Source organism: Theobroma cacao, chromosome 1 (assembly GCF_000208745.1).
Source record: "Theobroma cacao cultivar B97-61/B2 chromosome 1, Criollo_cocoa_genome_V2, whole genome shotgun sequence".
Taxonomy (NCBI): domain Eukaryota; kingdom Viridiplantae; phylum Streptophyta; class Magnoliopsida; order Malvales; family Malvaceae; genus Theobroma; species Theobroma cacao.
The window spans coordinates 2,989,075-3,002,810 of record NC_030850.1 but is presented as its reverse complement, the minus strand read 5'-3'; the positions used below and the strand labels follow the sequence as shown (position 1 = coordinate 3,002,810).

Here is a 13,736-nt window from a genome sequence, read left to right as displayed (position 1 = left end):
ATATTATTTATTTTTATATACTGATAATATACCAAATACAAATCCATAACCTTCTAAAATTATATAAACAGTTGGTGAAAGAGTAATTATAATGTTACTAATAAATCATACATAAAATTTTAAGAAAATTAAAATGTGTTTTAAGGTTTCTAATTTAGGAGATTAGTTAACTCAAAAATCTATATTATGTTTAAAATGTTTAGAAGTGAAACCTAATATTTTAGTAACATTGTATTTATGAATATTCATAAAGAGAAATTGAGAAAGTAAATTATGTATAAACTTATTAATCATAAGAGGATATCAATCCCTTATACATTCATATAGGAAAGGTGTTGAAACATTTATTCTCATCAAGATTGTTTAACAGAAGATGAGCTTGATGATCTACATGACAAAGTTTGATTTCACTTTATTCACTAAATGCTGTCCGTAAACAGCTCTTTCCTTGAGCCGAGTTCCCCTACTCTTCTCCACGCACATTTCCAAGGGTTCCACCAGTGTATCGAAATTTGGCTGTTTCAAATTAATTACCACCCAAATTGAGTAATTTAATTAAAAAGAAGAAGCTAATTAAATAATGAAAACAAAATCGAAACATCCTAACCTCGTAGAAATAAGCAACGCAAACTCGATATTTCGGTGAATTATTGATGACTCGATGCAAAGTTGCCTCGTACAAGCCATTGGACCATATCTGCAACATGCCTCCAGGCTTTGTAAAGTATGATCCAACAAAGGTCAATGGGAAATATAGATATAAGTTCATCTTTACCTTCAACATGTCACCGATGTTGCATACAAATGTTCCAGGAATGGGAGTAGCCGGTATCCATTCCCCAGATAGGTTTTTAACCTGCAACAGCATAGAGTCAAAGAGAACTTTCCTTAATTTATAGTAATTAAATCTAAGAGTTAATATATATGTAAGATAGTATAGATTACCTCAAGTGCGGTTATATCATCATCTTGATTAATCAATGTCAACAAACCTGTTGTAACAATATAATAATAAGACTGAGAGTAATAATTATAATTATTTGTTAATTTATTCATAGTCTTACTGAAGTTGAAGGATTTAATTACCATAGTCAGTGTGAATCCCACTGGAATTGTTTGGTCGAAAGACATGGATAGAGAAACCAAGAAAAATAAGGAAGATAATAGCCTAGGTTAATATGGGCCGGTAATGAAATGAAGAAAGCTTTAATGGTTTTGCATATTTTGTTGAATAAATTGATGATTACCATCCAATGTCATTATCTTGGCCGTTTGTTGGTGATTTTCCAGGGTATCCAATAAGACGCATGACCCAAAATGGATCTCCACCTTTTTCACCTTCAAATTCATCTGCCGATCCACCCAATGCCAGAGCGATTCCCCTCATAATTTTTCTTGAAAGATCTGATATAGCACCAACAAATTTACCAAATCAAGATTTTTAAAGATCGGAGATCACTAGCTGAGTTCGTACTGTATGAAAAGCAGAAGAAAATGAATCTTTGGAGCACACAGAGACAGAAGAAGCTTGCCTGTGCAAAGCCTCACGTATTCCTCCATGGAAGCTTTGAAGTTTGTAGGATCTTGTGGCCTAGAGTAAAATGGTTGATTAGAAAGGGAAAATACCACATATTTATTGATAATATCCAAGAAAATTCAATTTAAAATGCACTACACAAAATAAATTAATTGTATATACCATTGGTTACATCCTTCCAAAATCTCACCAAGTGATCCGTACATCCGTCTTTTTACTTCTCTATAATACTGTCATAAAAAAAAATGTCATGCATAAAGTTAATAATAACTGGAGAAAGATATGATTTAATAAATAAAAAGAAATAATCATTTTAATAGAGAGATAATATATTAATTATAAATAGTACTTTAATCAGTGTCAATAATCACCGATTAAAAATTTTCATTATAGGAATAATAATTATATTTAATGATAAATTATCTTAGGGAAATTTATTCTTTACTGTAATATTTACAACCATATTGTTATGCGAATACTCACATCGATAGCTTCCTGCAAGTCAGGCACGCCTTTGGTTATATTTTCTTTGATTTTTTGGTATCCCCTGTAGCAATTAAAACATTTATTAAGTCATTTCTAATAATAATTTTTTAAAAAAATACATGTGTATATATATATATTATTTTATTTTAAAAGAAATTAACCTGTATCCACGGGACGGAGTCATTTTGATTTTGAGTTTTTCATCATAGGGAAGATTAAAAAATTTGTGAGTCACATCTTTGACCTCATTGATAAGGGACTCGGGAACACCATGACCTTTCTGTTATCAGCATAAAAAATTAAATAAGATTAGAACATATGAGGCTATCTTGGAACATTTTCCTTGATAATTAAGAGCACATAAAAATGTTTGATATTAGGGCAACTATTTGTTATCTTATCGTCCAGGATGAGAACCTGGGCGTCATGTTCCGATATTGTTAATTAGCAGAGGATTAAGAAGCAACTAAAACATAACAGGATATATATGCTGAGTTGCTTGCTGATCATGACGAGCAATCGGGAAAGTACCACGTAGAAGAATCCAGTCTCCCTGCAAGCCTGATCCAGTTGCTTGACAACTTCACGTACATCTGGGTCTTGACCCATTTTCAGATCATCCCCCTTGGCCACAAGAGGACCTACGTCTGTTTCCCAACACCAGCAAGAACAAATTAAGAAGGAATTCAATTACCACATTTTCTTGCATTTCGATTGAAATAGTAATACTAGCCACATTCTGATTGAAAATAATTTGAGAAGCAAGGAATGCAATTACCGATGATTGGGATGGATTTGAAGTCAGTGGTCATGTTTGCTGGTGCTAGTATTCTTGCCTTTCTCTCTCTGTTTCAATCGTAGCTTTTACTTTTAGCTAGCTAAGCCTACGATGCTACAAAAAAACCCGAGTTTCCTCGTCCAATATATAGACAAATGGAAGCTGGTATACGCCAAAAATAAATACGTCGAGCCGCCGCTTCGCGTGCTTAATTTCCAATTAAGACGAAACTATAATATATTATATAGCCGTCGACGTCCCAACAAATTGCGCTAGAAAATTTGAACTTGAACACAGAAAACTGGAAATTCAATTCCAACAAAAGTTTATGTTAAAGCTCATAATATTATTATATTTTTACACTCAAAGTTATGAATTGATTTATTTGTCTATTTTTTATTTTCTTAAAACCAGCTGGGATCTATATATGATCTCCAATTAGATAACTTATTTATCTATTTTTTCAATTCAATTTGGTCTGTTCAGAAGATCTTAGTTAGCCCCACAACATATTGGCTTAGCTAACTACCTCAATTATGTCTTATTGATACTGGTTTTTAATATATCTTGGACAGACACATGGTCCACCATATGCATGAGCACATGGCCACAACATATACTAGACATAAAAAAGAAGATATATATTATCTCTTCTTCAGTTATCGCTTCTCCTTTTTGTTTGTTCTTCCATTGCACCTCCCGTCTAGAGAATTCAAGATTCTCTGTCGGTCATCGTTTTCTGTCTGCGCCACAATTTTCATCTATATATGGATAGAAATGACCTAACTTAAGTATGTGATCTTTGAATTTTTGTTTTTGAAGAAAAATATTCCTTTTTTCTTCTTTTTTTTTTGTGATTATATCTATGTTTAATTGTTAATTCCTTTAGTTTCATTGCAGATTTTCTTTTCTTCCTTCTAGTTTTTGTTTATTAGTTTGTGTTGTTTGTATAGGTAAAACCTTTTGGTGTTGAAAATAAATAAACAATTATATATAGAGTTACTTTTAGACTCATCAGCTGGTGACACATGTCCGTTCTTAGGACACAAAAGGAATAATGTTTTACTAGAAAGAAAGAACCCCGCACTTTGCTGCGGGCTTATAAATATTTTTTAAATAATTGAGGTAAAAAATTTTGTAAAAAGAAAAAATATAATACAAACTGTTTTAATATTTAATTTTTAGTCAAAATAAAAAGAAAAATTTTATAATAAACTTAATATTATTCTAAAAAACTCTGTGAAGAGTTTATGAAATCACTGAAGAGCAAAACTCAAAACTCTGTAGATACACATATATGAAGAGAATAAAATGAAAAAACTCAAATAAAATATACAAGTAAAAAAAATGCATAAAACTATAGATATTAAAATTGTTCACCTGCATGCCACAAAGAATGTAAACATAATCAGTAATTATAAATCAAAATAAACGTAAAAACAAAGAAAAAAAATCAGAGAAACATGAAACCAGTTACATCGTTATGAAAGAATCAAAATATTGAGAAATGAAAAGACAAAATAGAATGTACTGAAACTTATCATTGTTAAAGAAGGCACCAAAGTCCGATAACAATAACCAAAATGCATCGAATCTAACCCACACCTGCTAATAGAAATTCACAAAAAAATTTATGAGTAATAAAACTAAAATATCCAAAAAAAAATCCATAAATGTAAAATATTAGCGAGGCTTAAAACCCTAACCAAACAATGCCGGATAAATGTAAGTACGAAAGAGGTGACAAAACCAAAAAGACATTCACCAAAATCAAACAATCTCAAAACTTCAACCACGTAAAAAACTCAAAATGCATAAAACAGATACAAAAACCCAGAAAAATGCAAAGAATCGAAACCAACACAAATATAGGAAAAACACATTCAAACCAAAAGGTTTGAAAATCTCAACCGGTTGTAGAAGCAAAAAGGTTGAACAACCCAAAAAATGTAACAAATCTACACTAGTAGAAAATAACGGATGAAAGAACAGAAGATGCGCCACAATCAAAGAGAAGAAATCAAAATACCATAGTGAAGCAAACCAAAAAGGTAGAGAGAGAAAATAAGGAAAAAATTGTAGAAAACCAAACATAAGAGAGGAAGAGGCAGATAGAAAGAAAAGAAAAACAGATGAGAGAAACGTGAGAATTAAAAATAAGAATGAGAGAGAGAAAAATACGTATGAAACAAGCGATAAAACCAAAGAGATAAAAAGATGAAGGGAAGCTTCTAGATGGTAGGGAAAAACTTGAAATGCCCCTCCCCTTTTGATCAAAAAACCCAAGAAACCCTTCCTTTACACATAAAAAATCAAAATTACCCCTAATTTACACATAAATTCCCGAATGGTACCAGTTTCTTGACTAAAACCCTAAAATGCCCTCCATACAAAGACAAATTACAATGCCACATGTCATTCCTTAAAAGTCATTTATAAGTAAAAATCATAATACTTAAAATATTATTTAGCCACGTGTCATCCAAAGAAGGCCACAACGTAGTTCAACCTGGAAGCTCATTTGGGTCTTCCTTTTATATTATGTTATAGATATACTGAAGTGTGGCTGCTTCAGATTAATTTTCTTGTATTTTCTTTTCTTACATTGTTGAGAAAAGATTTAGGGAGTAAAAAAAAAAAAAAGAACATTTGGAGAGAGAGAAGAAAAAAAGAAATGTACTGCAAGTAGGGTTGAGCATGGTCAAAATGGGATCTAGAATTGACCCAAGATTTTATAATATTTTTAAAATTAATATTAAATAATAATATTTTATTATCATAATGTAAATTACATTCAAATATTGTATTAAATTCATGAGCACTATAAAAAATTTCATACATGCACGTTACGATTCATTTATTCATCTATTATTTGATATCATTCTGATTTTCTGTTTTGATTTTTTGGGTGGAATGTTCTCTTCTAGGTGTTAATTTTCTGGTGTTCTGTTTTGATTTTTCATTTTGTTTTCGTACACGGGGTCTTGCTGTTTTTTTTGGTGCTTTGTGGTTTTTATGGTTAATGCCCTCTATTATAGAGTGTTCTGTCGCTAGATTCCTTTGATTTTTCTAGTGGCATCTAGCATAGGTTGTAATTCTCAGTATGGATTAATTGTCCTTGTCTATAGATCTGTGACTAGTTTAGGCCGTATGGACTGTTGAACCAATTTGGTCCATCAACTATCGCTTTGGCAGCTAAGCAAAGTATTCTAAGGCAACTAGAATACTTTCCAAAAATAAAGTCTTTCTTGTTGATCAAGGAGGCATAGTTTTAAGACTTTACTTTTTTTGTACTCCAAGGAAGTTTAGGTTAGATATTTTCATATTTACTTTTACTTGCGCACTAAGTTTAGGTTAAGTAGGCTATTATAAATAGCCACCTTAAGTAGACTTTGCTTTTCATCAAGCACTTTACTTTGTGCTTAGATCTTAAGTACTTTGTTTTTATTTGATTAGAGCAAGAATACTTATTTATTCTCCCTAATCTCTTTCTTCATATTTATTTACTTTACGTTTCCACGCCGATCATCAAGAAACCTCGTTTAGGCTTGCTTAGTCTTACGAACATGAGACCATAGCGCCGCACGGAACTTAGCTAAAGTTCTAAGTCCGTGACAATTGGTATTAGAGCAACACTTTTCAAAGCTAAGTATCACACGATTTGAAGATTAAGAGACAAAATGACATCAATTGGTGATCAGACTGCATCCCATTTGAACGCCATGGTTCAAGATAGTGTGAGTGTTGCAAACAGGGAAACTGCACAAACACATACTGCGAAACGTTATGAGTTTGAGGACATCTTGTAAGCACTAGATAACCGCGTATCTCACCGTGAGACAGTTAACAATCATGAGGTGTGGAGCAACTTCGAACAAATTAAAAACAGTGTCGAGCAGTTGCGGTCCAATAATAATGAGCTTCGCAAAGGATGGCACAACACGGTGGATCAATTAATTCGCCACAATGTGAGGCTAGACGTAATGATGGCAGACAAGTACTGAGAAGACGTGTTCCATGACTTCCTTACGGGGTAAAAGAGATTTGATTCACTGAGTTTTGACATTACTTGCGCGTCAAGCTCAAATTCTGTGTGTGTCGTAAATGAAGACACTGCACACATAGGAGCAGTGTACTTGGATGACATTGGCCAACCACAAACTAGTAAATCACACTAAAAAACACATCCCAACTTGGAAGTGTTCTCGAAACGGTTGGAGAAAAACTATCTTAAACACACTCAGGACGCTTGTGGGGAGCTTGATGAGGATTGTGGTGGAAAAAGACCACGAGGCAACCAAGGCGTTGCTTAAATCAAATGGGAAAGAATGTCACGGTTCGCAAATCAGTTACTAGTCTAGCCTGTTTGGATTGTCAAACCAGGCCACATGTAGGGGTCCATTAGCTGTCGCCTTGGCAACCTATCAAAGTATTCTAAGGTAACTTGAATACTTTCTAAAAATAAAGTCTTTCTTATTGATTAAGGAGGCATAGTTTTAAGACTTTACTTTTCTTGTACTTCAAGAAAGTTTATGTTAGATGCTTCCATATTTACTTTTACTTGCGTACAAAGTTTAAGTTAAGTAGGCTACTATGAATAGCCACCTTAGGTAGACTTTTTTTTTCATCAAGTAATTTACTTTGTGCTTAGATTTTAGGTACTTTATTTTTCTCTTATTAGAGCAATAATACTTGTTTATTCTCTCAAATCTATTTCTTTATATTTATTTACTTTACGTTTCTATGCTGATTATCAAGAAACCTTGTTTAAACTTGCTTAGTCTTACGAATACGAGACTACAGTTCTACACGAAACTTGGCTAAAGTTCTAAGCCCATGACACTAACACTCTGCTGGTGTTTTTTTCATTCCTTTCCAATAAAATCTCTTTATTTAAAAAAAAAATAATTTACTGTTATTGATCGCTTATTTATATATTTATCTATTTTATCTGTATTGGATATAAACCATTTAAGTAAATAGCTCTTTAGCTTACTACACTCCCAAGTCTTATAATTTGTAGATATTTAACTTGTTTTTATATACCCAAAATTTGATTTTACAATCCAATCTTTGGATTCAGGATGAGTGGGGTGTTTAGGACCATTTACCATCTTAAAAGTGTGTACGGTAAAAATTTTAGATGATAGACCATCCACTGAACCAAGAGACCATTCTAAAATTGATCCAAACCCATCAAGTTCATGAGGACAATCTGTAAATGGCTATCCACATAGATTTATCCACTTGTTTCCAGGTAAGCGCCAATGTACCAAATAATTGCATGTGATTAATTATTTGGCTAACAACGTTGTTAATTAATTAGGATTTGTTTTGATTGAGACTAATCTTTCCTTAATTACCTAGCTTTTCGAACCAATGAAAAGGTACGTAGCATCTTAAACAAATCTGGTGATGTCAGATTGTGATAAACATGTTTGAGATTGGACATCTGCTTGACTAGGATTCTAACTCTACTGTTTTGGACTTGGATTGGATCGAAAACGAATATCTATTGATTTTGTCAGAAAGCATATATATATCTTATGCATTATGACAGTTTCGATGGCTGGTTTATTTTTATTTAATTTTCTGAGATGATGGTATCAAAGAAGAATTTGGTCAAAATACTGCAAATCTGGTTAAATTTCAGAGCTAAACACTGTATTTTCGGTTTTTTGCTATGGAAAAACTTTTCATAACCTGGGTCAACAATTCATCAATGTTTTGATCTTTTTTTTTTTCTCTTTTCACCCTTTATTTTGTGTTAAATTTTTGATCCAGCTTGTTGTCTCTTCTGCTTATTATGTGCTCTGTTCTCTACAGTTGCACAATAAATTTTCGCTTCCTTAGTGGTCTAATAAAAATTGATGCATGCATGTACCAAACAATATTGGTGCATGCATCTGAATTGTTGTCTTGGATTTTATTTTTGTTTTCCTGATGAATTCTTTTTTTCTACGATTTTGACACATATCTTTGTATTTATATTGAAATGTTGATAATATTGTATGCATGAGTAAGGTTTGGGGTGACCAACACTCAGTAGACCTCCTTTTGCTTGAAAGACTGGTGTAACTAACACCAAGTCGACGATGCTTAATCCCTTGGAGTCCATAGTTATATCACAGGCTGACGTTTCAGATAGAGTAAGGTCCCCTGAATGATTTGGATAAGAAAATTTTGGTCAAGTTGCTGGAAAGTCTGAAAGAGGGTAGAGGCGGCTAAAAGAGTTAGTATTGGACCAAGCCTGCTGAATTTTTTTTCCCATCCTTTATTGCATTATTTCAATTATTTTATCATTGGGTGTTTTATAATCCGATAAAACTACAGCCTACTTTTTTAAAATTACAAGATTTATTAACATTAATGTTGTATCATAACAGGAAAGCAATGAAAATGTGATTTGGTCTTGGACTCTTTAGCCTGGTAAATTTGCATTTGCCATTGGATTTGATTTGATTTTCCAAAGTTTGAGGTAAATGAAGAAAGAGATTGAATGGATAACTATCAAGCACACGTGTCGGATTACGTTAAGGTGGAATTTATGAGATGATCATCTCAAAATTTATAGTGATTTGTATTCAATGATTAGATCATTCATGTTTGGTAAGAATTTGATAATCTTGCGTGATAGTGATCGCTATTGAGAATGATTAGATGATTGCATTTCCATATAAAAAGGGAGAAAAAATATTTTTTATTAGACTAATTTGTAAACTAATTAGGAAAATTTTACCTTACTTCCTTCTAAAATAAAAATAATTTTTACATAGTAAGGTTTTACTCAATCAAATATTCTTTGACCAACTCAAAAGATATGTATTACGTATTTATTCCAATATATATGTTCTTTTGTTATGTATATAATCTTTGTTATGGTAGCAAATTCATTATTATTTTTATAATTAATTTAATCTTCCTATTCAAAGATTAATTGTTAAATTTAAAAAGTTGAAAAATTAGTTTATAAAAGATAAATATAATTTTTATATTTATTTATTGATTTGATTAATTATAACATATTTAAAACTTAAAATGTTAACAGACTCTTAAAATTATTAGTTTATTAACTTTTAAACAGGTTATTTTGGTATTTTATTTAAAATGATAGTTGATTTTTGTATGATACCAAATATGATCTTTAATTTTTACTGATTAATGATTATTAAGTAAAACCATGTCAAATATGATGATCTTAAATCACTGTATGATTATGATTAGATCACTATAACAATCTTATCACATGATTATTAAGTAAATTATGTCAAGTACGATGATCTTAAATCACTTTATGATTATGATTAGATCACCATAATAATCTTGAAAAGGATACCACATGCTTTCTAAAGAAAGAAAAAGGCTTATTTTAATCTTGAAGTGACTGTATATTTGCATGACTCCAGTCAGTTGAAACCCCAGAGACAACACTGCAATTAATGCTTAGACAACTGTATCCAAAGAAAACAATGTTTAGATAACTAACAATTAATACGGACATGTGCTTTATTTTTTTTTTAATTTATCAATTTAGATTGCTCATACTTCCAGACATATTTAAGCTTCAAATAACATTTACTCTTATCCCAAGCCTCATTGCTTTGGATCAAGAAAACTTAAGAGCCAAAGGGTAATAAATTAACAAGCTTGGAAGGGTAGGAAACCTCCTACATTGCATAGTTTGTCTTGACTTTGTTTATCAGATGCTCTCCATAAACAGCTCTTGCATTCATCCGACTTCCACCACATTTCTTCACACACACTCCCAAAGGCTCCACCACTGCATCCAGATTCCCCTGTTTGTACAAGATTATTTATCATTTAATTAAGTGAACCATTGAGAAAAAGAAAAAAAAAAAAAGAAATTGATTGCAAGGTCTAAGCTGTAACCTCGTAAAAGTAACCCACGGAGACTCGATATTTTAGAGAATTGTTGATTACTCGATGCAGAGTTGCCTCGTATAAGCCATTGGACCAAATCTGCAACACCTCTCTCCAGGATTTGTAGGAATAATGTTCATCCAATATATAGATGTCTAACAGAAATATATAGATTCCACCTACCTTTAACATGTCACCGATGTTGCAAACAAATGTTCCAGGACTTGGAGTAGCCGGTATCCACTCACCGGAAAGGTTTTTCACCTGGCAAAGAAAATTTTTTAATCATACAAACAGATGAGCGATTTAGGTAGAGAATTTCACTTCAATTTTTAGTCTTTCTTTTTAGTTTTGAATTTTAACTATGTTGTACCAAATAAATAAAATCCCAAAATTCAAAAGAGTTTATAGATAGATATGATATAATATAATAATAGGGTTATAATGAGGGTACCTCAAGTGCAGTGATATCATTATCTTGATTAATCAAAGATAGCAAACCTGTGAAAGATAATGTATTAAATACTAGTATGATACTCACATTATTGAGCTACTTATTAACCAGCTAAACTTGAGAAAGTTTACCATAGTCTGTGTGAATCCCACTGAGGCAGACAGAAAAACACAAAAAGAAGTAAGAAAATAAGTTTAAGTCATAAGAGCCCAAGTAATAAAACACCAAAGAGATAAAGACTAAAGTAGATCTAGACACATACCATCCAATCTCATTTTCTTGCACGTCTTGACCATCTACAAGGGAAATTCCAGGGTAACCATTCAGACGAACCATCCAAAATGCATCTCCACCCCTTTCACCTTCGAATTCGTCCGGTGATGCTCCTAGTGCCAAAGCTATCCCTCGCATAATTTTTCTTGAAAGATCTAATTGAAAAGGAAACCGTAATTAAATTTAGTCTGCCCTGATCAACTAGCTAGCTTATTCATTGGAAAGAAAAGAAAATCGATATTTCCCGGGCAAAATCATGCCTGTGCAAAGGCTGAAATACACCTCCATCCTCGTTTTGAAGTTTGGAGGATCTTGTGGCCTATAAAAATAAATGGATCATAAGATATAATATAACTAGAACAAAAAAATTTATTGATCCTAGTATATCATTGTACGACACTGATTTCCACTTACCATTGATTACATCCTGCCATAATCTCTCCATAAGTTCCATACGTCCCCTTTTTTATTTCTTTATAGAACTATGATCCAAAAAAAAAATGACACAAAATGTTAATGAGCGGTAGATTTAAAATGACATACAAAGTGTACTATTCACCTACATCGACAGCTTCCAGCAAGTCAGGCACGCCTTTGGTTATATTTTCTTTAAGCTTTTCGTATCCCCTGCATCCAAATCGTTAGGTTCAACACTGCAATGAGTAGAGTTAATTTCCACATATAATTAATATAACAGGTTTTATTTGCTGCTAATGAATTAGGCCCAAAACTATTATCATAAATACCAAATAGCGTATATAACCTGTATCCACCAGCTGGAGTCATTTTGATTTTGAGTTTTTCTTCATAGGGAAGATTGAAAAATTGGTGAGTCATGCTTCTGACCTCTTCCATGAGTGACTCAGGGACACCATGACCTTTCTGGTCAATGATGAAGCAAACACATTGCGAAAATTTAATGAGTCAAGGAAAGGTAAACTATTCAATAAAAAAAAAAAAAAAACAAAGCCGGTGGCTTGCAATAATTACCACGTAGAAGAAGCCGGTCTCCCTGCAAGCCTGATCGAGTTGCTTGACAACTTCACCTACAGCGAGATCTTGAGCCATTCCTGGATCATCCCACTTGGCCAACAGGGGAGCAATATCTGCATTATTGCCAGGAAAAAAAATGCAGATGATTCAGTCATCATCAGTTTGACCAACGTTAATTTTACTATAACAAGTAAATTCTCATTCTATTTTCTCACTTTACGAGCTAATATATCAAGACATTAACATATAAATCAAACTTTGAAGAAGAACTATTAGTTTAGCAAAAATCCGTGCAGACAATACATATCAAACCTTAAAACTTGACACAAAGAAAAGTAAAAAACAGAAACATTTTCAGGGACTAATGTAGACGATGATGTCTAAAATGAAACAAAGAGCAAGATGATATAAACGGAAACATGAATAAATTGAAGCAGAAGGGGAATTTATTAGGGACTCAATTATTACCAATTACGGGGATGGATTTGAAGTTGGTTGCCATGGTGTAGGAGTATAGACAGAAATTATTGGGCTGCAGCTGCAATTTGCGGCCTTATGGGACGAAATCTGACCAAATATATAGATGGAAGAGTAAACGTCCAGCCCACGAGATAAAGTTTTTTTTTCTTCTCCGTTAAATATTTAATTTTATTAAATATTACAATAAATTTTATTAAGTTTTGGAAAAGAATATAAGTAGATTTTTTTTAATAAGACATTTGTATCTTAAACTATTTATTTAGTTTTAAGTATTATTTTTTTTAATTGTTGACTAACGATGTTAACAATAGGGACTAAAAATATCATTTTGCAATAAAAAAGATCAAAATATCCTTTTAAAGTATTTTAAGTGGCTTTTTGGGTTTTACCTCACATTTTACTACCACTATCGTTAACAAAAAAAATTTAAAAATAAAATAGCTGTAAATTTGTAATTAATTTAATTACGATATTTTAGGTCAACTATTTTTAGATTTGTTAATTTAAGAAAAAAAAAACTACTTTTAGATTAGTTAATTTAATTAATATAAATTGATTGATATAAATAGGGGTATTTAGGTCAATCACTTTCAAACATTTTTGGAGTTGACATTTTTATAAAAGAAAAAAACGTATGGCAATTTACCAAAATCACAATTAAATAAACATCTCACAAATAAATTAAAGCATTAACATGTGTAATTAATTAGGTCAATGTACGCACACTAAAAAATATAGGTCTCACTAATAAACTAAGGCATGTACATATAACTATATAGAAAATGTTGTATGTTATTACTATATATATATATATATATATATATATATATATATATATATATATATATATATAT

General features: G+C 31.8%; 2 protein-coding genes and 1 long non-coding RNA gene across 3 annotated transcripts; 1 reads left to right on the top strand and 2 right to left on the bottom strand.

The window, feature by feature from the left end:
* LOC18611182 (probable 2-oxoglutarate-dependent dioxygenase At3g49630) lies at window positions 259-4,973 on the bottom strand. The gene is made up of 12 exons (XM_007047298.2): window positions 2,802-4,973; window positions 2,555-2,670; window positions 2,185-2,303; window positions 2,021-2,084; window positions 1,700-1,767; window positions 1,533-1,591; window positions 1,248-1,404; window positions 1,087-1,106; window positions 946-992; window positions 776-856; window positions 608-697; window positions 259-516 (listed from the first exon to the last, which is right to left on the bottom strand). The coding sequence occupies exons 1-12, from the start codon at window positions 2,833-2,835 to the stop codon at window positions 388-390; spliced, it is 984 nt and encodes a 327-aa protein (XP_007047360.2). The 5' UTR covers window positions 2,836-4,973; the 3' UTR covers window positions 259-387.
* LOC108661759 lies at window positions 6,223-9,542 on the top strand. Its single transcript, XR_001927547.1, has 4 exons — window positions 6,223-7,240; window positions 7,885-8,058; window positions 8,826-9,033; window positions 9,188-9,542. It is a non-coding gene; the product is annotated as an uncharacterized LOC108661759 (long non-coding RNA).
* LOC18611181 (probable 2-oxoglutarate-dependent dioxygenase At3g49630) lies at window positions 10,278-12,964 on the bottom strand. The gene is made up of 12 exons (XM_018119558.1): window positions 12,871-12,964; window positions 12,400-12,515; window positions 12,173-12,291; window positions 11,973-12,036; window positions 11,824-11,891; window positions 11,670-11,728; window positions 11,399-11,564; window positions 11,268-11,287; window positions 11,137-11,183; window positions 10,866-10,946; window positions 10,692-10,781; window positions 10,278-10,597 (listed from the first exon to the last, which is right to left on the bottom strand). The coding sequence occupies exons 1-12, from the start codon at window positions 12,902-12,904 to the stop codon at window positions 10,469-10,471; spliced, it is 993 nt and encodes a 330-aa protein (XP_017975047.1). The 5' UTR covers window positions 12,905-12,964; the 3' UTR covers window positions 10,278-10,468.

What these genes read in the sequence shown, in the direction of transcription:
- LOC18611181 (XM_018119558.1), bottom strand. Translation starts at nt 12,904, where the DNA reads ATGGCAACCAACTTCAAATCCATCCCCGTAATTG. An exon ending in AGACCGGCTTCTTCTACGTG is followed by an intron (nt 12,292 to 12,399) that starts GTAATTATTGCA and finishes ATCATTGACCAG; the next exon opens with AAAGGTCATGGTGTCCCTGA. An exon ending in CAAGAAAATGAGATTGGATG is followed by an intron (nt 11,288 to 11,398) that starts GTATGTGTCTAG and finishes TGTCTGCCTCAG; the next exon opens with TGGGATTCACACAGACTATG.
- LOC18611182 (XM_007047298.2), bottom strand. Translation starts at nt 2,835, where the DNA reads ATGACCACTGACTTCAAATCCATCCCAATCATCG. An exon ending in TTGGAAGGATGTAACCAATG is followed by an intron (nt 1,592 to 1,699) that starts GTATATACAATT and finishes ATTTTACTCTAG; the next exon opens with GCCACAAGATCCTACAAACT. An exon ending in TGGGATTCACACTGACTATG is followed by an intron (nt 993 to 1,086) that starts GTAATTAAATCC and finishes TTGTTACAACAG; the next exon opens with GTTTGTTGACATTGATTAAT.